Source organism: Rattus rattus, chromosome 15, assembly GCF_011064425.1.
Source record: "Rattus rattus isolate New Zealand chromosome 15, Rrattus_CSIRO_v1, whole genome shotgun sequence".
Lineage (NCBI taxonomy): Eukaryota > Metazoa > Chordata > Mammalia > Rodentia > Muridae > Rattus > Rattus rattus.
Window position 1 is genome coordinate 78558958 of NC_046168.1, and position 26788 is coordinate 78585745.

Sequence of the window (26788 nt, forward strand, 5' to 3'; positions counted from 1 at the left end):
GTTTATTTTTAAACTTTTAAAAATTGTATTTTATTTTATGTATATGAGTGTTTTGCCTGGTTCTAGGTCTGTACACTGTAGTGCCTTCAGAGGTCAGAAGAGAATGTCAGATCCCTTATAGAGTTACAATGACGCTGAGGTACTGGGAACTGAACATACGCCCTGTAGAAGAGCGCCTAATGCTCTTCACTGATGAGCCACCACTCCAGCCCCCTTTAGCTTTTTAAATGGAGTATGGTTAACTGGACTTTACTAGGGGATTTTTTTTAAAATGTGAATAATTTACTACTAAGTAAGAAGTTGCCTCAAAAACAGTTCTAAAAATTTGTACCATGAAGATATGTACACACGTGTACATGTACACGCACGCGCGCGCGCACACATACACACACACACACTCCTAAAGGCTATTCTACCAATCTAAGTCATTGATAAAGGAGAAAATAAAATGAAGACCAGACAAAATTAATTATGCTATTAGAAACTGGTAAAGCCTCAGTGAACCACTGTCATAGTTCATTCTTTTAATCTCAGTACTCAGAAAAAAATAGGCAGACCTCTGTGAATCTGAGACCAACTTGGTCTACATAGTGAGTTCCAGACCAGCCAGGACTTCATTGTAAGACCCTGTCTCAAAAACAAATAAGCAAACAAACAGAAAGCTTCGCTGTACTGCTCTGACAGTCTCACTTTGTTTTCACATTTCAGCATAGTAAGAAAGTATTACATGTTAAGATGCTGGGAGTGGGAATATCCCCAACCCTTTGGCCTGCTATTAAAAAAGCACATTTTAGGCCAGGTGGGACAGTGCATGCCTTTAATCCCAGTACTGTGGTAGGTGGAGGCAGGCTGATCTATATGATCAATGACAACCATGACTACACAGAAAGACCTTGTCTCAAAAACGAAAGAAGAAAAGCAAGTCTTGTAGTTTACAGGACACGTATAATTATGTACTCTAAAGGAAGATAGAACATATTTATTATTATTCTTTGATTGGATCTAAGCAAGGAGTAACATTACTATTCTTTAAAGTCAGAATTAAGTACATAAAAATGACAAGGCACACATAAGCAGTTTTCACAGTTTAATAATAGTAAAATTATTATATCAAATAATTCACAAACATTGTTATTCTTAGAGAGGACCCAAGTCTGGTTCCCAGCACCCACATAGTGGTTCACAACTATCTGTAGCTCCAATTCCAGGAGATCCAACCCTCTCTTCTGACCTCCACGGGCACCAAGCTTGCACATGATGCACATATTTTTATGTTCAGGAAAAACACTCGCATACATTAAAATAAACAAATCTAATTAAAAATCAATTTAGACAAACTATAAATTATTAAAATAGTAGGTAAATATGGCATAATTAAAATAGTAGATTAATATGGCATAACTTTCTAAATATCAAAATAATTTATAACTGTAGTATCTGGGAAAGGACTGTGAGGTCATGACTCAAGCCCTCTGAAATGTTACATAAGCATTTCTCCATGGATGTCCAGTCTCTCCCCTGTTGTTTAGATTTTGAGACTGGGTCCTTCTATGTAGCCCAGGGCATGCCCATGACAGAACTCCTCCTCCCAGTCTAAGAATACTGGAATTGTAGGAGTGTGCACTATACATGGCTTTTCCTGACATTCTATCAAGTGTTCCTGCAAGCACAATTTCCATGTTTCCCTCTTACAACTAACGACAAGCATCTTTTAGAGCTCTTGGTAATTATGACACAATCCTGACATCAATTCACTCATTCCTGTGTTTTCCTGCTAGCTACAGAACAGGTGTCATGCTGTTAGACTACACAGCTGCAGACTAGTAAAGGCTCGACAATGGTGGAACTGCAACTCAGATTACCTCTCCAGTGCCGCTCTTCGTTTTTCTACAAACTCAGTGGACGATGAGTCTTCTTTACCTACTTTGACCTTGGTCATACCTTTGAAGAAGTTGGATGAGATTCGTAAGAAACAGACCATCATAATATCTTCATAATCAAAATAGATTTTAAGTTGACCCATGCTGGTACTGGGATTTTACTTAGAGTAGGCATTTTGAAAAATTACATCTCATGATATGTTAATATCTCTAATTAATGAATAAATATCTATAGCAGGAACACATAAAGCACAACTTGAGCCATATTTGTGGGTTTCAAACTTATACAAAAGCTTACATAAAAAATTTCATAACTTGTGTTACTCCATACTTTAAGAACATAAACGGTTTTATATTTCAAGCGTATTTTTTTCCCTAATCCTGGGCCTTGAACCCAAGGCCTCATGAATGCTAGATAAGTATTCTACCTTGGACCTATTCTCCAACTTAATTTTTTCTATACTTGTTTTTTTAAAAGATTTCATTATTTACTTCTGTGTATGAGTGTATTTTGTTATGCACACATGCATATAGGTATTGCAGAAGCCAGATGAGGACATCACATCCTCTAGAACTGGAGTTACAGGCAGTTGTAAGATGCCCAATTTGGGTCCTGGGTAGCAAACTCCAGCTTTTTGTAAATGTAGCAATTACTCTTTAACTGTGAGCCATCTCCTTAAGCCCCATTCCTACATCTGAACATATAAAATGGAGCTTAAAAAATAATGTCAATGACTGTCAATGCAGGTCTTTATGTGATGATGAAATGAGATACATATAACTGATGAGTTTGTTAAATGCTTTCCCTATGCAGAGCCAGCATGTCTGCATTTGTTATGGCTAGGCAGACTGTTGTGGTCATTTTGTCTATGTTCCATAGAGCCAAGGTCTTATCTATATAGCTTAGGCTGAACCGGACTTCATGGCCCTCTTGCCTAAGGCATTATAAAAATGCAAATGCACTCTTGTGCCAGGCTGTTCCTTTTCTAATAGTTTAGAAAGAATTGTGTTTTTATCTCAACTGCAGTAAATGCAGACTCCTTTCAATGGCAATTACAGCTTCCCAGGAAACTCCTATTTGTAATCTGCCATCTCACGAGATGGATTACAAGCGTGGTGGCAGATGGCCAAAATCCCAGAACTTGAGAGAATGAGGTAGGTGGACTGTGTGTGAGGTCAGTCTGTGCTATCCAGCAAGAACTGTGGTAATAAGTGAATGTGTGCATGCATACATAAATACATACAGTGAATAAGTGAATGTGTGCATGCACACATAAATACATACAGTGAACAAGCAAACAAACGGCACGGTAGCCCACCCCTATAACTGAACATTTGGAGGCATAGAGAATCAACAGCTCAGGGTTATCTTCTGTAACACACTGGGTTTGAGGCCAATCTGAGCTACATGAGGCCCTATTATTTTTTAAAGAATATTTATTAATTAAAAATTGTCAATAATATAGGGTGTTGTGGAACACATAATTGCTTCTCTACTAACTAGACACCAGAAAGTTCAAAAATTAATCTGCAAGTTACCTTTAATTATTCATAGTTTTCAGAGGAAACTTTTATTTGGCTTTATATTACCCTAACTGACTCTACATACATGTATACATATAAACATTTATGTATTAGACATACATACACTTGCCTTAAAACTTTTTCATAAGGAAATGGTGTTCAAATGATCTAGTGCACTTTACTTATTTATTGACTCTAATAGAGCCTTAGGCTTGTCTCGGACTTGCTGTGTAGCCAAGAATGACTGAACACGAGTCTCCCGTCTCTACTTCCTCAGTGCTGGAATCAAACCCAGGAATTTGTGCATGCTAGGCAAACACTGCCACAGAAGCTACATATCCAACCAAATTTAACCCGTCTGAGATGCATCTTAGACAGTTCTAAAACAGTATAGTACTATTATTTTTAAAAAATAGAAAATTGAGTATATGAGAGTAATTTAGTGTACCTAGCATGCTGAAGGCCCTGAGTTCAAGAGAATTAACCCAAAGTTCTTTATTCAAGGATTTGGAAAAGAATATAACAAATTCATTGGAACACAAGTTTTAAAATTACACATTATAAAATGATCTTTCAAGCCTAATAAAATTAATGATCAGCGGGGGCTGGAGAGATGGCTCAGTGGTTAAGAGCACCCGACTGCTCTTCCAGAGGTCCTGAGTTCAAATCCCAGCAACCACATGGTGGCTCACAACCATCTGTAAAGAGATCTGATGCCCTCTTCTGGTGTGTCTGAAGACAGCTGCAGTGTACTCACATATAATAAATAAATAAATCTTTAAAAAAAATTAATGATCAGCAAAGTTCATTTTAAATATTTTTCAGAGTTATAATTTTGAGTATAAAGAAAATTAAAATGGAGTCATTAAAAAACCAGAACTTAAAGCAGATTAGTAATAACCTACACATTTTAAAACACAGGTCTTGAAAGCAGACCAATGGTGGCCAGTGAGATGGCTTAGTGTATAAAGATGCTTGCTGCCAAACCCAACTAACCTGAGTTTAAACCCAGGGACTCATGAAGAGAAGAGTGTCAACTTCCATAACTGTCCTGCTCCCCACACGCATATGGTGGCAAGAGTGACATCTCCCAACACACACAGTAAATAAAGTAGCAAAACTTTTATAGTAAAGATAATGAAGGCTTTCTGCTTTTTTTTTTTTGTAATTTTCTGCATTTTAATATTAAGCCCTTACTCCTGATATTAGTAGAAATGTTTTTTGTTTTATTTCAGGCAGGACCTCACTAAACCTGATTGGGAACTAATTATGTAACAAATTAAAATTAATTTAAATCACTCTTATAAGAAAAAGTATAAACTGAATTTCTCTTTGGACAACACATAGATGAGCACCAAACAGCACGTAGTTCTTAGAGAAAACATTAATACGTTAACAACATTAAGTATCACATTGGTATTCTAATGCCCTTGAAAATCAGTTTCTAACTGCCTTCAGTTTGGTCAATTTCAACCCAATATTCAACAACCAAATATTTATATGTTAGAAACTAAAACTGTGAGCTACACATTCTTTAAGGATATGCAGGATCCACGCAGCACATACAAATCTGCAGCTCTGGATGGGAGCCCTGATTGGGAAGGACAAGGGACACAGAAACTGGAACAGCTTAGAACTGAATTAGGAACAGGAAAGAATTGGACTGTAAGGAGGTGGCTCAGTGGTTAAGAGCATTGACTATTCTCTCAGAAGTCCTGAGTTCAATTCCCAGCAACCACATGGTGACTCACAGCCATCTCTAATGGGATCAGATGCCCTCTTCTGGTGTGTCTGAAGACAGCTACATTAAATAAATAAATTTTTTTGTTTGTTGTTTTAAAAAAAGAAACAGTAAGGAGTAATTGTTCTGACTTATGCTTACCTACTATGCTCTTTTCTGGAGCTGGTGGCACAATGTAACCGACATGTAAATATTTGCTTGCTAATTTGCTATGCAAACCAAGAAAGTCACTGAATCTTCTTTTGACTGAAAATTCACTCTTACTGAACATGGAAAGAGAAGTCTACAAATGAAAAGAAGGTATTTCACATCGTTAGTAGTAAGCAATCATTTACAAATGACTACTGCACATAACTGCAAGTGTAGTCTGCTCTGTTTTGTGAATGAATGCAGAGTACCAATGTGGCTTATGGATTTAAAACAACAAAAAAGAAAAAACAAAACTGAACTAAAATTTACGGTCCAAGTTATAGTCTTTAAAAAGTAATAAGGTTAGAAAATACTTGCTTTATTCTGTCTTTGATTTATCACACCAATCTCTACCATATTTTTGCTAATGTTTTTCCCCTTTTAGTTTTCTGAGACAAGTTTTGCTATATATATGCAGCCTAGGCTACCTCTGAACTCACAAACATGAACTACTGGGTCTTCAATTTACCCATGGCCCAGACCTCCCAAAAGGTAACTCGGTGCAAACCTCACCGAGCTCAAGCTCACTGCACTTCCCCTGTCAGAGTCGGAGTCCCATAGGGACAGCACTATCCTCTCCTCTTTAGTGCTACTCCCAGATGCTTGCAACAGAACCTCAAATTATAGTCAGAGTTGAATAAGGATTTCTTTCATCAACTAACAAAACTCTGCCTCCTCAGTGTGTCTCTCTGCATCTTGTCTTTCTTCAACTACAAAGTTCCTTTATCATAAATAATGTCTTCCTCCTTACACCTTCTACTTATGCATTATTAAATCTCCTACCTACACGTAATTCAGACAACCATTTATTTCCATACTTTCAAAACTTTTCTCAGAGTCAAGTAACAATGCCCTCCCCAGTTGTAGTTGTTTGTGTGTCCCAGGATGGCTTAGAACCCACTGTGAACTTCTTTCTGCTCCCCATGACTCTACCTGCAGAGTGTCGAAATCACAGGTGTGTACCACCTCCCCTGGCTTTTCTGCATATTGGAGAGTGACCTGGGGCTCAGGCATGCTAGACAGGCACTCGCTCTACCAACTGAGCTATACCCCAGTGTGAAATTAAGATGTTATGACAGACTTGCTTTGTTTCAAGACTTAATCCTTAAAGCTGCAATAGCCTTGCAACTGGAGATCTTGACCTACACTTGGATCCTCACAATCCACATGGAATTAAGACAGAGCCGTCCCAGTGAAAATCTAATAGTGCCATGCTTTTGTCCAACCTCTCTAACAGCTCTCCTTTATTCTAAGGATAAAACCAAAACTCCTAACATGACTACTCAAAATACACGAGGCCTTGTGGTCACCAAATTCTGACATGAGTCACATACAGATGAAACTCTAGAAAGTACAATGCCTCGACTTCGGCCTTTTATGCAAGCAAATCTTCTGCCTGAAGGAAGCATCCTGCTCCTCCCTCCCATTACTACATCATCATTCACCTTGGATCTGCTTTAGCCATGCCTGAACCTCAGGTCTAGACCAATTCACTTCCTGTACACTCCTGCTCACACATCCTCTCTACTACACAGTGAAGGGCCAACACTTTATTGAAGAAGCACAAAGCTTACCTTGGTTGTTACTCTATATGCCATGTAAGCATTCATGCCATCACCTATGAAGACAAAAGCCAAAGAATATCATTAAAATCCAAATGCTTGGGCAGAGGTTAGGTAAGCAGTAGAATGCTTGCCTAGGGTGTGTAAGACCCTGCATTTAATTAAATTAATTCAAAATAAAATAAAAAACAATTTAAAAAGAAACAATACTTCTCCATATACATAAATGGAAAACTATAAGATGTAACATTCAAGCTAGTCAAAAAGAAGTACAAAATACAATAATGACTCACCAACTTTTTCCGGATCTGACACACCAATTTCTATATCAAAAATATCTCCATTTGCTTCTTCTTCAATCTAGAAAAGTGTATTTTGGTGTTAAAAGGTTCCATTTATCTTGAAAGTAAGTGTAACTGTCTATGTGGCCTCATGGCCCTCTCAATAGGGAGTGTCTGCCTAGTGGAGCAGCCCTGCCGGCCGTGTGAGGTCCTGTGCTCTAGCAAAGATCCTACTACTGCCATCTCTCTAACCAACATCGTTCCTAACTGTATTCTAAATGCTTATCCTAACACCCACACACAGGGAGACTCTGAACCATTATCAAAGAAGCTTCTTTGTGCAACAGATAGAGACTATAGAGACTACATTTGATAATACCAGTTGGCATGCCAATATGGACGGGAGAAATTTCACAAAATCCTACCCATAAATAAAGAGCTACAGGCAGTCACTGGCTGCTGAGTTTTTTTCTAAGGATGAGCTAGCTGACAGGTGATCTAATACCAAATGGACAGTCAGTCATAAAACACAGTACTCATGTATGAAATTCTCAAAAAAATGTAAAATTTAAAAATTTTGATTTATATTATTATCATAATATTAATGCATAGTTTTTACTAATTCTTTTCCAGATATACAGACCCTAGTATTTTTATTAGGGTCATGTCACAATAATTTAAAACCAACAGGCGCTTTCATATATGCTATGTAAACAAAGAAAACTTTAAAAAAGAAAAAAAACAGGTAGTTTTGAAAATACTGTGGATTTTTTTTTTTTTTTTTTTTTTCAGTATGAAATCTTATGTTCCTCTTGCTTCTATATCCCATGTGCTGGGATTATAGATGTGCTCCACCATACACAGCTAATAAGTAGAATCTTTAGATTAATAAATGCTTTCCTGCTTTACTTTTATTCAGCTTCCTACCCCACAGATTTGCCTGGTCTAACTACGTAGCTTGCTGTAGGGTTCCAGTTTCTGCCTGCCTAACACTGGGGTTGCAGGGAACTGCCAATATCCACTGGCATTTATACTCATCAGGGTATCTAAACCCACATGCCCTTTATCTACTATGCCATTTTCCCAGCCTTGGCCCCAGAATTTTCACTCCTGAATAACTAGAAAGAACTTATTACTTATACTAGTAGAAACTTACTTGTAGCAATTATATCTAAAAGCTACTTTAAAAGAATGATTCCTCTAATTATTTTTTTAAAAAACACATTTTTCTTGAAGACAAGGCCCTGTAAAACTCAATTTTCAAAATCAGCAAGTGGGAAAAATAACTTGATGGGACTACAGAGAGGCCCCTTTGAAAGCAATTTAAAACAAGCATTTCAGCTGGGAGGTGGTGACGCAAGCCCTTGGGAAGCAAAGGCAGGTGGATGGAGGCCAGTCTAGTCTGGTTTACAGAGTGACTTCTAGCACAGCCAAGGCTTAAAAACAAACAAACAAACAAACAAACAAAACCAAAAAAGCAAAACAAAAAAACAAAAACCCTGTCTTAAACAAACAAAAAACCCAACCAAACAAAAAATACAGACCAGAAAACCCCCAAGAGTTTCAAATACTTTTGCTACAGAAGAGTTTGAAGGGTTAGCTGGGAGTGTAACTCAGAGGTAGTACACCTGACCAGCACCAGCAAGGCCCTGGTTTCCATTCACAGCACTGAACAAAAACCAAAAAGGCAAAGGACAAGAAATCTGAGAGTATTAATCTGCCAAAAGGTCAAGGCAATGTTAGTAATATAAAGCCATAACAAAAGTATACTTTCCTACCATCTTTTTTGTTCAGTCACTTTTTATAGACATATTAAGCTAACCTTTTATATACGCACACTGTGACTCTAAAGAGTGTTAAGTGGACAGTTCAATGATTCTCACAAGACGAGCTCATCTTTGTAACCAGAACTCAAAGGAGAAATGTAAGCAGCTCGTACATCCCCCGCACAGATCCCCTTACACCTTGCCTTCTGGTTACAACCTCTTCCCCCAGCCAACACTGCTGTTACCTGATACTTAACAGTGCATACAGTGTGAGTACTCATCTGCATCTGACTACTTCTCCCTTGTATTATTCTGAAAGATCATTCACATGTTTGTATGTAGTCTATAGTCACTATTTAATTGTGATTATACTGGTTATATATTACTAGTTAAATAATTTTAAATGTTTTCTACTTAAAATAATCTTTATATAACGATTATTTTCTTCTCCAAATGTGCCTTATTAAAAGACCATTGCTGTTTCTTAATAATCCTATTCTTAATAAGTAAAAGGATTATCAAGTCATGAGAATGTAACTTTAATTGATTATACCGTTTTCTTTTAAAATGAGAGCTCGAGGAAGCTCAAAAAAGTAAATAAATAAAGATAAAAGTTTGGGCTACATACAGCTCAGAGGTAAAACAAACAAACAAAAACCAAAACCACAGCCACTCCTTAGCACTGTAAAAATAAATAAATAAATGCATATAGCAATCTTAAGTGTCGATAGTATTCATTACACGCTCTATCAAAGACAAACTCACAACCCCACTTTAAGTACTTTCTCCAATCACTTGTTCAACATAGGAACCTTCTGAGGTACACACTATTATCAAAAGACCTCAAATGTCAAATAGTGTGTTTTAATTACTGAACACTGCAAGCACTCTACCACTGAATCACACTCCAGCTTCAAACTCTTTAAGAACCTTAAGTAGTAGAGTTCCTTGGGGTGGATTATTTGGAGAGGCTAAGAAAGGAGTATTATGAGTTTTAAGCCAATCAGGACACTATGAGTTCCAGGCCAACATGGGCAATAAAGTTAAAAAGATTCTGTCTCAAAAGTCAAACCAAACTAGAACAAAAGGAATGTAAACAATATTCCGGGGGGGGGGGTGGAAGAGAGAGAGAGAGAGAGAGAAAGGGTGTTTGTGTGTGTGTATGTGTTAACATCAGGTCCCAGTATGTAACCTTACTTAGTTGGGTTAGAACTCAATTGTAGAACCACGCTGGCTTCCAACTAAGACCTACTTACCTATGCCTCCCAAGCACTGAGATTATAGACTTGTGTCACCATGCCTTTCCTCTTAGTATGGTTTTTCCATCTAAAATATCTGAAAGGCTTTGATTAGGAATAACTAACGAGAGAGCGGTAAGGAACAAAAATGTACTCTTTACATATTAACCTAGAAGTACAAATGTTCACCATACCTCTTCCCTGGATCTGTCAAAGATGACTGGAGCAGAAATACTCTTTGATTCAATTCTAGGAGCAATGAGTGTGGTGGGAGTGACAGGAGTGACTGCAGGAGATGGCTCGGAGGACATGATAGGCTCTCTTTCTGGACTGTCCAAAGACACCTCTTCTGTGGCTTCTAGACATAAATTAAACAAGTTAATCAAGGAAATCACAGCATATAGCAGTTCATGAAATATGAAAAACATGCCTATAAATCTCAAAAGGACTATGACTTATAAGTTATCACTACAAAGTGACTTTATGTAACTATTTACTTCTTTATGGAAACTTTACAGCAAATAGGAACTGTTGATTTTATGCAGAACTGTATTAAGTCCATACTAGGGAAAAGCAATGTGAATAACCCCACATAAATTTGTTTTTGGATTGGTCATACAATGCACATGTAGTAACTTACCTTTCAAATATTTTATTCAAACTAACATAATTAATTTCATACATATGAAAACAAATTTTACAGCAGAAGACTACCTTTAACTATTCCAACTGGGATTAAAAACCTTTTATGGAAAACCCACCAAGTTAGTAATCCAAAGCAATTAATTGCCAAAGATTACTAGATATTAGTTGAATATATAAATAGGACATAAAGCAAAGAGATGTTTAGATTTTAATTTTAAATGCTCATTCGCTTGAAGTATCTAAAATTAAATAGATTTAAAATCAAATCACATCAATAAACTGAAAGTCTACATACTATGTAATGCTGTGCTAAATGCAGAAGAAACACAAAGAAATGGGAAAAAAATCATACCTGCCCTCAGGGAGTTTATAATCTAGTTGAGAAAACAAGACATGTGGAATGTTAAATAATAATAAAAGACTTAAGAGAACAATAAAGAATGTTATAAGACATTCAATTACTATTTGAACGACAGAACAAACACTATAATTTGAGTAGACACAAGAGTCAATATTTCAGGGTGGGGGAAATGAGAAAATACGTGACTCTGACTTGAGGTGGTTTGAGCAGGAAGAAGTTGGAGAAAATACCATGCAAATAGAGTAACAGCATAAGGAAAAGTGGGGCAGTGAGATTCAATCAGAGAGCCCAACACAAAACAGTCCTGCTGGCTTGTGGAACTGATACCAAGAAGAGGAAGGTGGAATTATAAGGCAAACAAGGGATCAGACCAATGGTTTTTCAGCCTAAGGTTTCTGGATTCTTGGGATTTTGAGAAAGTAGTAATTGTGGTCAATGAGCCACTTTAAGCAGTCAACTTGAAGTTATACAGGCTGACATATTATCAAATTCTTTAGACTGGTTATTTAATATAGACATGATAACTGGTATGGATCTCTTCATATTTTTATATTAAAATAAAAATGATTAATAACTAAAATCTTCCAAACTATGGTAACCAGGAAAAAGCCTATAGATACAACAGACTATAAACGGAACAAACTAAAAGCTTAGTTACCACTTTAGGCTTTGCACGCTGATGGCACTTAATACTCTTCAAAAGAAAAAAGAAAAGAAAGAAATGAAGTCAGGGACAAAGAATGGCTTGGTGGGTAAAAATGCTTTCCACCAAGCCTGACAGAGTTTGATCCTTAGCACCCACGTGGTGGAAAGAGAACTAACTTCTATAAACAATCCTCTGACCTTCATGCACATGCTGTGTACATACATACATACATACATACATACATACATACATACATACACACACACACTCTCACACACACAGAAGATAGATAGATGATCGACAGATAGATAGATGTAATAACACTTTTAAAGAGGTTAAAATAGTCAACAGTAATCATAACATGGTGGTGCTCGCCTTTAATCCCAGCACTTGAGAGGCAGAGGCAAATAGATACCTATGAATCTGAGGCCTGATCTACCTAGTGAGACCTTGTCTCAAAAACAAAAAACAGTCAACAAGATAAAAAAAAAGTAAAATGTAGTACATCAAAACTGGATTTAATGGGCTGGAATAATGGCTCAGTGGTTAGGAGCAGTTCTTCCAGAGGGCCCAGGTTCACTTGCCAGAAGCCATGGCAGCCTATAATCATCCATGACTCCAGTTCCAGGGAACCTATGGCCTTTTCTGCCTCTATAGGCACCACAGACAGCTGCTACACAAATACAAATGGAGACAAAGCACTCAGACATTAAAAAAAAAAAAAAAAAAGAAAGAAACTGAGGTGTGAGTTTTAAAGGATCAAAGCATCAATATGGATATGGCAGCACACCCACATGAGCCCCATCAGCCCCCATGAGCCCCTGAGAAAGCACTGCTACAGCAACACACACACAAGCCCCAGCAAACCAAAGAGTTCCGCTGACATGGATTTAAACTCAGCTGTTCCCAAGACGGTTGTATGTCAGGTATTTACATGATAATCTTAACACAGGCAAAACTCAGTTATGAGGTAGCAATGGAATACGTTTATGGTTAGGAGCCACCACAACGGGAGGAACTGTATATTAAATGCTCACAGCATTAGGAAGATCAAGAAATGCTAGTGGAAAGCCAACCAAAGCTTTTCAATGACATCTGACTGCACTGATACAAGGTTCTGCTTGCTTGCATTAGTAGCTGCTTCAACAGCAAAGGGCTGGGAGCTTTAAGTAAGGCACACGTGACCTAAGCAACTAATAGGGAAAAGGAAGAAATCAAACTGACAGTCTGCCTTAAATGTATTTTGTTGTTGTTGGGTTTTTAATTTTGTTTTGTTGGTTGTTTTTTTTGAGACAGGGTTTCTCTGTGGGTATTTCTGGCTGTCTTGGAACTCATTCAACTTCAGAGATCTGCCTGCCTCTGCCTCCTCAGTGAGATTAAGTGTGTAGACCACCGCTGCCCCTCTTGTTGTTTGGCTCTTAGGACAAGATCTCATGAAAGCTCCAATTCATTTACTGAGGAGCATCTGACCCTGCGGTTGCTGCCTTAAGTTCTGGAATCACAGGTGTGCCCAGACTTTAAATTGCTGACATGAATTTTTTTTTTTTTTTTTTTGCTTAAATAAACAGCTATACATATGTAGGGCAAAGTTAAGAAAAATATAGAGCTGTAACTTCAGTGAAATACACATTGATTTTGTCCATATTCAGGCATTCTTTAAGATGTAACAAATGGGGCTGAAGAAATGGCTCAGTGGTTAAGAGCACTGACTGCTCTTCCAGAGGTCCTGAGTTCAATTCCCAGCACCCACATGGTGGCTCACAACCATCTATTATGGGATAGGATGCCCTCTTCTGGTGTGTCTGAAAACTCATATACATAAAGTAAATAAACAAATCTTTTAAAAAAAACGTAACAAGTGGAGAAGGGCTAGACAGTTGAACTCATTTGGTGAACATTTTTGTTTTTGTTTTTGTTTTTTTTCTTTTTTTCGGAGCTGGGGACCGAACCCAGGGCCTTGCACTTGCTAGGCAAGTGCTCTACCGCTGAGCTAAATCCCCAACCCCATTTGGTGAACATTTTATAACAACATGTCGCAGCTAATTTTTTTTCCATGTGCTGCTGATTGAACTACCAACACTATACAAACTATATAACTTACCTAAAACACACCAATACATACAACATAATCTGGTTTCTTTATGACTTTAAAATCACAATGGCTATGCTGCTTTAGCCAGATCTGTATTCTATGCACCCAAGATGTTATTACTACTATACAACAGTTCATCATCCTGAGAGCATATGCTATACTTACTGGTTCCTAGCATCACACGCTTCCGTAGGAAAAGAGACAGATCTGATTAAATGCATTATAAATATGAGCCAAGTGTTGTATTATTTATACAAACATGTCTTGGATCACCTAAAGTCATTACAAAACACAGCTAAGTTAAAATGTAAAACATAAAGATAATTTTATTTAAAATTGTATGTATGCATATATGTATGTATGCATGATGCATGTATGGCAGTGCAGGAATATGTGTCACAGAGTGCATGTAAAGGTCAGAGGGCAATTTCAGGAGTAAGTTCTCTCCCTTCCTTGAGGGCTCACTGGATCAAACTCAGGCACAGTCAGGATTATACACAGAGAACTTCACCCACTGATCCCTCTTACCAGTCCCAAATAGTTTGGGCTGTTAAAAAAACAAAAAAAGCCAAACACCGACATATACTGTTCCTTCATTATTTCCTCCCTCCCTTCATTCCTTCTTCAGCATAGGGTCTTGCTATGTATCCCTGATCATTTATATATATATAGTCTCATTATATAGCCCAGGCTAGCCTCACATTCTAAACAATATTCTGCCACAGGTTCTCAAGCTGGAAACTATATGGATTTTTATGAAGAACTGTACCTTCAAGCATACTTGAATATTTGAATATGATCACTACAAAAGTTGAAAGCATTAACTCAATAAAAGCCAATTACATAATTAAGTTGCTAAATACAAAGCTATCTACTATTTTAATTCTGTGTCGATATTAAAATTTTAATTTGTTAATTTAAAATTTTAATTTTTCTTTTTAATATTAAAATATTAACTTATATCTTAATTTAATTTTAAGACATAGGTGTTTAGAAGAGTCAAGCATTTTTTAAGTTACAATGGACTACACCAAATTCTATCCTATATCCAAAACAAACTCAACCGTCAACTTACCTAACAGCAAACCTATAGCATACAGTGATTCGTATTTTTTATGTAGATGGGTGTTTTGGCTATGTGTATGTCTATGCATCACACGTGTGCCTGATGCCACTAGAGGCCAAGAGAAGGCATCAGATACCCTGGACCCAGAGTTAACATATGGCTGTGAGCCACCATATGGACGCTGGGAATCAAACCTGGGTCCTCGGGAAGAGCTGCCTTGGCATCTCTCTAGCTCTCATGTAGTGATTCTTAAATTCATCCTTTGATTTTGCTTTGTGACAACTTGTAACAACAATAACAAAAAGAATACAATCACTGCTTCCTCCCAAGGTATGGTCGGTATCATGTACCCTACTCTTAAATGCTTAAAAACTGAGGGTATTTTTGCTTCTCCTACTGTTCTATATGCATTTCTTACAGAATGACCTAACTAGACAGTTCCCATCCTGCTAAGTTTCTTTTGGGTTGGCTGCAGGTCTCCCCTATAAGATGGACTGACCCTGAACTCAGCGATCTTCATGCCTCCAGCTCCCAAATGCTAAGATTACAGGAATCAACTATATTCACATTCACTCTCTAAGGTGTTACAGAGTTTCCTATAAAGACAGAGTTTCACTTGCCTTAGAAAGTATTTTCTAATAGTATGTGTATTATAATTGGCTACTACTAAAAAAAAAAAAAAATCAAGATATGACAATTACCTGCGAAAAGATCTTCTCTGTCATCGTCTAGTGTGACTTCTACAGGTCTGGAGCCGTTAGAGTTTGCACTAATATCTTCTGCAGGAAGACTGGCTGGTTCAGGAGATGATGGACTTGACTGTTAAAAGAACAATGGTGGACAATGGATTGGGATGCTTATTTGATTTTCACTGTGTCTCTAGCTAAAGAAATACAACATTCTCTTGTTAGAGAGGAAAAGAACAATTACTTATATTTAGAGAAGGTTCAAATACACTGTAATACATCCCCTTTGCTCAACAATCACTTAACTCAAGTTTATCATCCCTTTTAGAGGCACTAACATATCATAATTAGTTACTAACAAAACCATATGTATCACAGTACAAGCAAATTTAGAGCAAGTCCCTTGATTTTAAGAATGAGTGGGTTTGTTGTTGTTTTTGGGTGTTTGTTTGTTTTTAAATCATGGTTACATTTCTACTGGGGCAGATATATCCAAGTTCGAAGACCTTCTTTAAAATAAGAAAATTAAAGGCACACCAGCACCTGGATGAACTGGAACTTGATTCTGCAGACCAGGCTGGGCTTAAACTCAGAGATCTGCCTGCCTCTGCCCACAGAGGACTGAGATTAAAGGTACCCCACACTGCTGGTAGAGGCTCTTTATATACTTTCAAAAAAAGAATTGAGGGAGGATCAGATTTAAATTACAGTATTTTCAGCCAGTCCATGGGTTATCTTTCTATATTAATAGTAGACCTACAACAGAATTTCTTTGTTTCACAGGGCAAACATTTTTTTTATGGTTAGTAAACGTTTTGTAAGATGAATGATCTTTTGTTTTGTGGTGGAAGGGATTAAAACCAGATCCCTGTGCACAAGTTGGGCAAATACTCTGCACCACATCCATATCTCCCTTTGATATCATTCATCTTCTGGGCATGGCGGTCCATGCTTGTCACCACAGTACTTTGTTGAGGCAGAGGCAGGAAGATTAGGAGCTCAGGCCATCTTTGACTACAGTGCAAGTCTGAGCTACATGAGACCTCATCTTAAACCAAGGAAACTGGAGAGATGGAGTTCCTGATGTCTTTGCAGAGGGTCCACATTCAGTGCCCTGAATCAAGCCTATAAACTCAAGCTTCAGAGAATCCAACACCTTCTTCTGGCCTCCGTGAGCAACCCACATGTACATTCTTTCACACAAGAATTCAAACACAATTCTTTTAAAAAATTAAAAACTTGCCAGGTGCTGGTGGTACACACCTTTAAACCCAGGGACAGGCAGAGGCTAACATCTCCAAACTTGAGGCCAGCCTGGCCTATATGAATTCCAGGACAACCAGGGCTACACAGAGAAACCCTGTCTGGAAAAACCAAAATAAATAAAATAAAAGCTAAAAAAAGAAAAAGAAAACCAGTATGGTGATAGGGCACTCATATCATCCTAATTCTGGGGAAGCTGAGGTAGGAGGATTACTAGATTCAGGACAGTCCAGACTACATAGTGAGACAGGGCTGGGATGTGGGGTTAAAAAAAAACCAAGGCCTTAATCTTTGTAACTCAACATTTATCAGATACTGGATATGACAATTAAAATATCAACAATGAAAGTAGGGCCAGGCATAGTAACAAACTTCTGAGACTGTAGTACAAAGGTGAGACTGAAGCCAGAGGATCACAAGCTTAAGGCCACTTGGGCACAAGCAAGACCTTATTTTTATTTATTTACACTGTATATGGTGCACTGTAATAACATCTCCCTCCCCCTTGAATGCTGAGTAGGAAAAAAACATTGAAAGCATTTGTGGGGGGTAGGCTAGGAAAATAGGACAACATCTAAAGGGTACAAGATTTCTTTCTAAAATAATGAAACATCTAAAACTGACTGTGGTAATAGATACACATATCTCACAATACTAAAACAACCCAAATGAACACACAAACGGGTGAGCCATGAGCTGCACCTTAATAATGCTGTTTAGAAAAAACAGGTATAGCCAAATTTTATGGCTCATGCTTGTAATACCAGCACTTGGGAGGCAAGAGACCTGCTGAGAGTTATGGCCAGCCAAGGCTACATAAGTGAGACCTTTCTCAAAAACACAAACAACAAAAGACTAGCATGACAGCTCAGTGGGTAGGATGCTTGCTGTCAAGCCTGATGACCTTAGTGTGATCCATAGAACCTATGTGGTGGAGACAACCAACCCCCATAAACTACACACACACACACACACACACACACACACAGAGAGAGAGAGAGAGAGAGAGAGAGAGAGAGAGAGAGAGAGAGAGAGAGAGAAATTGTAAACAAGCAAACCAGGACTTCCAGGTGAGTTAGAAGATTAGAAGCCTCATTAGTGTGACGATAAAAGGAAACCAGAACACCACACAATAATATCTATTCCTGCGAGAGACAATTGCTATAAAGAATTTATTAAGCCAGGTACAGTCTTTGAAAATCAGGCAGAAGTGACTGTGACCAGTGTTCAAAAAAAAAAAAAACAATACAGCTCTCGAAAGTCAGTGGCAACCATGAGGGACGCATCTCCCTATTGTCTCCGCACTAACACCTAGTGCTAGTCGACACATGTTTGGAAGTGAGAACCAAGACTTAAGAGGCTTAAGATCAGTCTTATAAATATGAAGTCCATGACTCATCTGTATGGCTTGGGCGCTCACTCTCCCCCCCAAATCCCCAATATATATAAAATTTCAAGAAAGAAACAGGCACACTGTATTGAAAGACAGGATCCATATTATAAGGCCTAAGAAATGTGCCTTACCATCAAAGATAGAGGGAATCTTTGGGGTAAAAGGATAAAGGTATTCCAAGCAAATGGAACTGAAAAGTAAGCAGATGTCACTGTTCTGATCAAACAGAGTTTGAACCTAACTCTTCCAAAGAGATAAAGAAAAATACTTCACAGTGATTAAGAAAACAATTCATCAAGAATACAATTTTAAACAAATATGTACAGAGCACAGTTTCACATAATACTAGACCTATAAGATCAGAGATTAACTCTAACTTAGTAAGTGAATGACGTCAATGTCCTATCCTCACAATAAACAGGTCAACCAGTCAAAAACAGTTTAATGATAGCATAGCTCAAATGGAACTAACAAGCATCTAATAACATTCCACCCAATCACTGTAGAATATATTTAATTCTCAACCAACCATGGAACTTTCTCTAAAACAAAAGGGCACAAGTCTTAACAAATAAAGAAAAAGAATTTCTTGCCTTCCACCAGATAAGAATGGAATAAGAACAGAAATCAACAGCCACAACACTCACTACAGAAACTGAACAACACACTATCAAATGATTGGTAGGTCATCAAAAAATATCAAAGACAGGCTAAGACCACGGCCCAATTGGACAAGTAGTTCCAAGCATGCATGAAGACCTGGATTTTAAAACCGATCACAGTATAAACTGGATGTGGTGGCATAAACCTATAATCCTAACACTCTAGGGAGAAGCAAGAGAAACACAAATTCAAGGTCATTCAGCAAATTTGCTTGAGACTCTTTCAGCCACCACTTCCAATGCCCATTCCCTACCTTCCCCTAGCCCAGCCCCCACCAAAAAACATACCTAAAAATCAAATGAAAATTCGGCATGTCAAAGGTCTATAGTACAATAAAAAGCAATCCTAAAAGGAGTTTTCAGCTGCAAGCACCTGCACTATAGATCATTGGGGAGGTACAGTGCCTCAGCAGACATGCACACTTGTCACCAAGTCTGACAACATGTTTAATTCTCCAGCGTATGTAATGCTGGAAGCAGGAAAGGGATTTTCCCAAATTGTTCTCGAATCTCCACCTGTGTAAACAACAATTTTGTTTTAAACTTAAAAATCAAGGCTCTAGAGATGACTAAGAGCACTTGTTGCTCTTGCAGAGAACCTGGACTCAGTTCCCAGCACCCACATCATCAGCTGGTTCACAACTACCTGTAACTCTACTTCCAGAAGATCCAACAACCTCTTCTGGCCTCTGTGGGCAACAGCCTGAATGTGGTATATAGACATATATGCAAGCAAAATACTCATACAATAATTTTTAAATTAAATAATAAAAACCCTAAGACCTATCTATGTGCTGCCAAGAAATGTGCTTTACAAATGAAACTTCAAAGTGAGAGCATAGGGAAAACATATTCCAAGGAAGGAAACATAAGAAGTAAATGTGTCGCTCTGTTAATATCTGGCAAAACAAACTTTGAAGCAAAAGATAAAGCCACTTTATAGTCAAGAGGGAACAATCCAGCAAGACTTTACAATTTAACACAGAACACAAGTGCAACCAATTCATACAACAAATATTACTAGATATAAGATCAAATTCATCCCAACACAATTATGGTGACTTTAACACACTATTCTCACCAATAAGACGGTCATCCCACTAAAACAAACAAACAAACAAACAAACAAACAAACAAACCGATGTGGAAGGGGAGAACCAAGTCCACAAAGTTGTTCACTTACCCCACACATGCACTGTAGCATGTGTAACTGTACACACCCTGATGCAGGTGAATGTGCGACAAACACAGTAGATTTTAAGAGTAAAAGTAAAACTGGGCAGTGGTGGTACATGCCTTTAATCCTAGCACTCAGGAAGCAGAGGCAGGCTGATCTCCTGAATTCAGAGTAAATTCCAGGACAGCCAGGGACACATAGAGAAATCCTATCTCAAAAGACCAACAAATACAATATTTATGTATATAAATACATAAATAAATATATAAATACATAATCCAGGTTAAGTGACATCACAGATCAAGGGGCTGAAAAATAGAACATTTCATTAAAATATCACAGAACTCACATTCTTCTCAGTAGCCCATGTAACTTTCTCTAAAATAAACCCAATTAGTACAAAGAAGGAAAACTGAAATGACTTTTTATTGTTTCCAATCTGGCCACAATGTAAAAAAGGCAGAAATCATCAGCAAGAGAAATTACAGAAAAATGCATATACCCATGGGAATTAAACAACATCCAACTAGATGATAGAAAGATCTCTCAAGAAATCAAGAAGGAAAATTTTAAAAAATTCCTAGAATTGAATGAAAATGAAGAGAGCATGGCAAAGTCCATGAAATATAGAGAAAGGAGTCCTAAGAACAAAGTATGTAACTACCAGAATTTATATTTTAAAACAAAAAATCAAAAAACCAGAAGGCCCTCACATAACCTCAGTACGCTGGAAAAACAAGAACAAGCAAACCCAAAGTTAACAGAGTATAAGAACTAATATCAACAAATAAATGACATAGAAAAAAATTTTTAAATACAAAAAACACATGAATAAATGAAGAATTGATTCTTTGAAAAGATTCTAAGAAAGATTACCAAATATTTAGTCAAACTAAAAGAACCAGAGAAAAACAAAATTAATAAAATCAGAGCTGAAAAGGTAAAGATTACAACAAAAAACAATGAAAGTCAGAAAATCTGGGCTGATGAGATGACTCAGCAGGTAAGGGCTCTTAGCCAACAAGCCCAGCCACCTACCTAACAGAAAGCTCAGGACCTACATAATAGGCCTGAGTGCCACACATGCACTGTATGTAGCACACACCCCAACCCCCAATACAATGGAGAAAACGTCATAAAAGCATATGGCTGTGTGTGAAGAATGTATATTGGGGGCTAGAGAGATGGCTCAGCAGGTAAGAGCACACTTGTCCTTCCAGGACCCATGTCTGGTGGCTTCCAAGGCCTCTAACTCCAGATCCAAGAGATTTCACCTTCTCTCCTGGCCTTCCAGAAACCCGTGCACAGGGGTTGGGGATTTAGCTCAGTGGTAGAGCGCTTGCCTAACAAACGCAAGGCCCTGGGTTCGGTCCTCAGCTCCGAGAAAAAAACAAAAAAACAGAAACCCGTGCACACGCAGCATTCACTCAAACACAGATACACATAAATATAATAAAAATAAATCATTTTTAAATATAAAATACATAAATCTGCTGTGTTAAAAATTTAAATACTTATAGTCCACTAAATTTGAAAATCAAAAGGAAATTAATTTCTAAATGCATGACTTACTGAAATTCAACTAAGAGATAAATGATATAACCAAGCCTGAAAGAAGCAAGATTTAAACAGTAATAAATATCTTCTAACTAAAAGAAATCCAACCCCAGATGTATTCATTATAGAATTCTTCCAAATTTTCAAGAAGAATCAGCAATCATCATTCTCAAAGTATTCTATAAAATAAAAGAGAGAATGATCCACACTCCCATGACTCCAGCGTTATGCTGATGGCATAACCAGATAAACACAACAGAAAAAGAAATTACAGACCGGTCTCCCTGATGAACACAGACACAAAAATTCTCAATAAAATACTTGCAAATCAAATTCAGTATCACATTAAAAAGGTAACCCAGGGACCAGAGAGAGAACAGATTATGTATGAGCATTTGTTGTTCTTGCAGGTTTCACTAGCACCCACATGGTGGCCTAAAAACTACCCACAATTCTAATTACTCCAGATGGCTTCTGACCACCGAAGGCATCAGCCATGCAGAGTATACACACATCAGCCATGCAGAATATACATACATAAATGCAGGCCAAAAACAACCCCAAAACTCATACATAGAAAATCAACTTAAAAGAATAATAATTCAGGATGGAGATGGCTCAGTGGTACAGAGTACTCACTGTTCTTTCTGAAGAACCAGGTCCAATTCCCAACACCCGCATGATGGCTCACTACTGCCTGTAACTCTAGTTCCAGAAAATCCAACCCCCTCTTCTGGCCTCCTTGGGCCCCCGCATAGAGGCAGTGTACATGTACTCAGGCATGTACACACATAATTACTGTTCTTTTTTTTTTTTTTCAAAAACAGTAATTAATCATGATCAAGTTGGCTGCATTTCAGATATAGGGATAGTTCAACATACAAATCAGTAATTGTTACACAACTGGACTCAAGAAATCACATGATCATCTCAACAGATAAAAAAAAAGGGGGAGGGCTTTGGGCAAAATCCTCCACGATAAAAGCCCAAAGAGACTGACAATAGAAAAAACATATCACAACATAATAAAAACTACTTATAACAAGCCTATGGCCATTATCACACTAGACAGAGAGAAAGAAATTCAAAGCATTTCTGTTGATATCTAGGAAATAAGATGACTGTTCACATTCACAGATCAACAGAGTTAATATTATGAACAGATTCAATGCAATCCTAACAAAACTCCAGTATCACTCTTCAGAGAAATATAAAGAACACTAAGGGCTGGAGAGATGGCTCAGCGGTTAGGAGCACTGGCTGCTCTTCCAGAGTTCTGAGTTCAATTCCCAGCAACCACATGGTGGCTCACAACCATCTGTAATGGGATCTGATGCCCTCTTCTGGTGTGTCTGAGGACAGCGACAGTGTACTCACATACATAAATAAATCTTAAAAAAAAAAAAAAAAAGAACACTAAGGTTCATACGGAAGCAGCAACCAACTGGAGAGCAAAGGAAAGAGGAGCGCTGCAACACTGTGATTTCAAGTCCTACTGCACTACACGGCACCACACAAACCAGCATGTGCACACTGTGATACACAGGGCCCCAGCTATTAATCCATGCAACCACAGTCACCTGATTTTAAATGTTTTTAAATTTACATTTATTGAGGATATGAGGGGTACATGCATGCATGCCATAGTCCGGACAAGGGGATCAGAGGGCAACATGTGACGAATTAGTTCCCTCCTTGGGAACTGAACTGTGGTCACCAGGCTTGATGACAAGTATCTTTATACATTAAGCCATCTCACCAGCAGCCAGCCGCCAGATTCTCAACAAAGGTGTCCAAAATATACAGAACTGAAAAGACGCCCTCCTCAACAAATAGAAACCGGATAATTGGCTGTCTATGTGGATCTCTATTTCTCACCTCATAAAAAGACCAACTCTTAATACATTAAAGGCAGGAGGTTCTCTACGAATTTGAGGCCAGACACACACACACACACACACACACACACACACACACACACACACACACACACTCTTACATATTTCCAGGTCAGCTACTATACAGTGAGAGCCTGTCTATAATAAATAATAAATAGGACTCTATAGTGTCCTACAGAAACAAAATATGTATAACAATGAGGCCATTGAATAAATTTTATCTATCGTCAGAAGCATTGATTTGGGGCTAGTAATGTCACATTCAACCTAATTACAGGAAAAGTACCACTTACAACCAGGAGTGGTGGTACACCTTCTTTTTGTTTGTTTGTTTTGTTTTCTCTGGGTAGCCCTGGCAGTCTTGGAACTCACTCTGTAGAGCAGGCTCAGGTCAAACTCAAGAGATCCTCCTGCCTCTGCCTCTGAGTGCTGGGCCTAAAATCACGTGCCACCAATGTGTCACTAATGTGGTACATGTTTGTAATGCTAACACTCAGGCTCAGGAGAGAGGAATTAGTTCCATGTCAATCCGGTCTCAAAAGAAAAAAAAAAGCATTTATTAACCATGTAGGATTCCAGCCAGGTGCAGCAGGCATGTGTGCATGAACACTGGATTCTTTTGCACCAAGGTGTAAGGAGCATCATGTAAAAGAGGAGTGAGGCGACAGCACAGCATTCTGCATAGATCACCCCAAAAATTTACAAGGCGGAAAAAAGAACCTTGTATGCCAACCTGAAATGTTTAAAATTGAATCTAAAAATCTGAGTCACACCACTTTCTTAAAATGAATCCATGAGATAAGGTTTAGACCAATAACCAATTAACAACTTTATTTACAACTTTCACAGTACATTAGCCAAGGTAAGTTTATTCATAATAAACCTTTGCAGACTTTCTCTGATACAGACTATAGTTCTTCTTATTCAAGTCGTACTGTAACTAGAAGACACTTCAGGTTTTAGGACCCTGCAGACATGTTCAACACATGTTAGTGGCATAAAACATAACAAAGGCTATGAAGACACTAACTCCCCCTGCCTAGAAAAATATATTCTGCAAAGTAATTTTAACTAGTTTTAGGAGATGATGGTGTTGACAATTAAACCAGTAGTAGCTATATTAAGACACAAACACCCGAGGTTTTTAGTACATATCAGTGACCGAGGCATTGTCTGAAGAATGTATAATCTGTTGAAAAGTGGTTTGGCTTCACCACTGCAGATAAAATTAACAGAATCCGACCAGTGTTCAACGGTTCCCCAAGTTTTCAGTTTCTGGTCACTGAAATTCAGATAATGGATATTTTACAGCTATTTCCATTTGATTTGGTGAAGACCTGAACAGGCCAACGAAGCTAATACTAAAAAAACTTTAAAAGAAAGTAGAGGGCTGGAGAGATGGCTCAGCAGTTAAGTGCACTGACTGCTCTTCCAGAGGTCCTGAGTTCAACTCTCATCAACTACATGGTGCCTCACAACCATCTGTAATGGGATCTGATGCCCTCTTCTGTTGTGGGACTGAAGGCAGCTACAGTGTACTCATATAAATAAAAATTTAAAAAAGTAGAGAGCAGGTAAGATGGTTAAACTGGTAAAGGGGCTTGCCTACCAAGCGTGACAACAGTGTAAACAGAGAACCAATTCCCAAAAGTTGCTCTTTTATTTTCTTAAGTGCTAGTGCAAGTGTGCGCACGTGCGCACGTGTGCGAGTGCGCAGACAGACAGACAGACACCCACACACACCCCTAATTTAAGAAAAAAAACAAACCTTCAGCTGAGGTAAACAATCTTCTGAGAAAAGTGCTTACATGCTTAAAATTACGTCTTCCGGTGTATGTGCTCTCATTCGAGGTAAAATAATTCAAATGTGACTAGAAAAAGGCGGGCCAATACAGCTAAACTCAGTGTTTCCTTTGACAAAAACAGGAACACTCTGCTACAGAGATCGCTGACCATGCGAAAAAAGAGGAAAAAGGAGTGGAGATCTGTTTCTATTTCTCCCCTGGTAATTAAAAACCAGTTTCCTGGACTACTCCACCCTCCGAGTTTGTACTTTTCAAACATTACAGCCCCTAAAAAGTCTAAAACCCAAGCAGTGGCTCACGTCGGAAGTGAGGCCAACATGATCGGCGGTTCAAAGCCATCCTCAGCTCCATAGTGAGTTCGAATCCAGCCTGCGCCTCAACGAGATCTTGCCCAAGCCTACTAACTCAAATGCATTTACTTAACTAAAAAACGGGCTGTTATCTCCAAGAGAACCAACAGTCCGTGAAGGGCACTGACAGGGAAAAGCGCACTCAGATCTCCCTTCGGACCCTCAGCCACTGAGAGTTCACTTTACGACTTGCTGGCTCCCCCATAGCAGGGCACACCCTCCGGTGGGCAGAGAAGCAAGCACCCTTTCCCCGGGCTGCTGAAATCCCAGAGGAGCGGAGGTGCCTCGGGAACCTGAGACAAGCCTTCCTCCTGCCTGGAGGAAGAGGCGCGAATGACTCTGAAGGCCCGAGAGCCCGCAAGCACCGCTAGGTTCGGTCCGTGGGTCCTGGCCCCTTGGAGATGAGGTCGGCGCCCAGGCCCGCAAGCTGCGGTCCGGAGGCCTGGCCGCCCAGGCCGACCTCAGGCCCCTTGACAGGCACCTGAGGTGCAGCCGGCGTCACAGGTGTCACCGGACCTGGCCTGGCCAAACCCGGGGGTGGGAAGGGACAAGTCGCGGCAGGGGAGAGGCGGCGAGGCGAAAGGCTAGACGCACGGCGCGGCCTCCTCGCCGGGGCTGTCTCACCTCAAGTGTGGAGACAGTGCTGGTGAACAGGTCCTCTCCGTCCTCCAGCTCCTCAAAGTCGGTGGGCTTCACGTCCCCCAGCGGAGGAGGTTCCCTCTCAGCCGCCATCTTCGCTAGCCTGGACGTCTGCAAGAGCCGGGCCTCGCGGACCTGTCACGTGAGCACGCAAGGCTGGGCTGGCGCGCCGACCCGCTGACTGGCCCGCCTCCCGGCCCGCCCCCTCGGGCCCGCCCCTCGAGGCCCCGCCCCCGACTGAGGCAGTGCTTGTTCTACAGCTCTGAGCGGGTCCCACCCCTTCTTGTTTGCAAGTCTGAGTTTTGGCGTCCTTACCCACACGCTGACCAGACTGAAAGTACAAAAAGCTTATACTTGTTACTACAGG

At 39.0% G+C, this 26788-nt stretch overlaps 1 protein-coding gene across 2 annotated transcripts in view; it reads right to left on the bottom strand.

Moving 5' to 3' along the window:
• Positions 1 to 26562, bottom strand: part of Snx2 (sorting nexin 2) — a 41595-nt gene extending 15033 nt beyond the window's left edge. For both annotated transcript variants that reach the window (XM_032885521.1, XM_032885520.1), the window contains exons 1-7: positions 26407 to 26562; positions 15693 to 15810; positions 10376 to 10539; positions 7190 to 7256; positions 6909 to 6952; positions 5287 to 5428; positions 1863 to 1941 (exon numbers count right to left, since the gene is read on the bottom strand). In XM_032885521.1, the coding sequence (XP_032741412.1) occupies positions 1863 to 1941; positions 5287 to 5428; positions 6909 to 6952; positions 7190 to 7256; positions 10376 to 10539; positions 15693 to 15810; positions 26407 to 26514 (722 nt within the window). In that variant the 5' untranslated portion in view covers positions 26515 to 26562. The remainder of the gene's footprint in view (positions 1 to 1862; positions 1942 to 5286; positions 5429 to 6908; positions 6953 to 7189; positions 7257 to 10375; positions 10540 to 15692; positions 15811 to 26406) is intronic.
• Between the last annotated feature and the right edge of the window lie 226 nt (positions 26563 to 26788).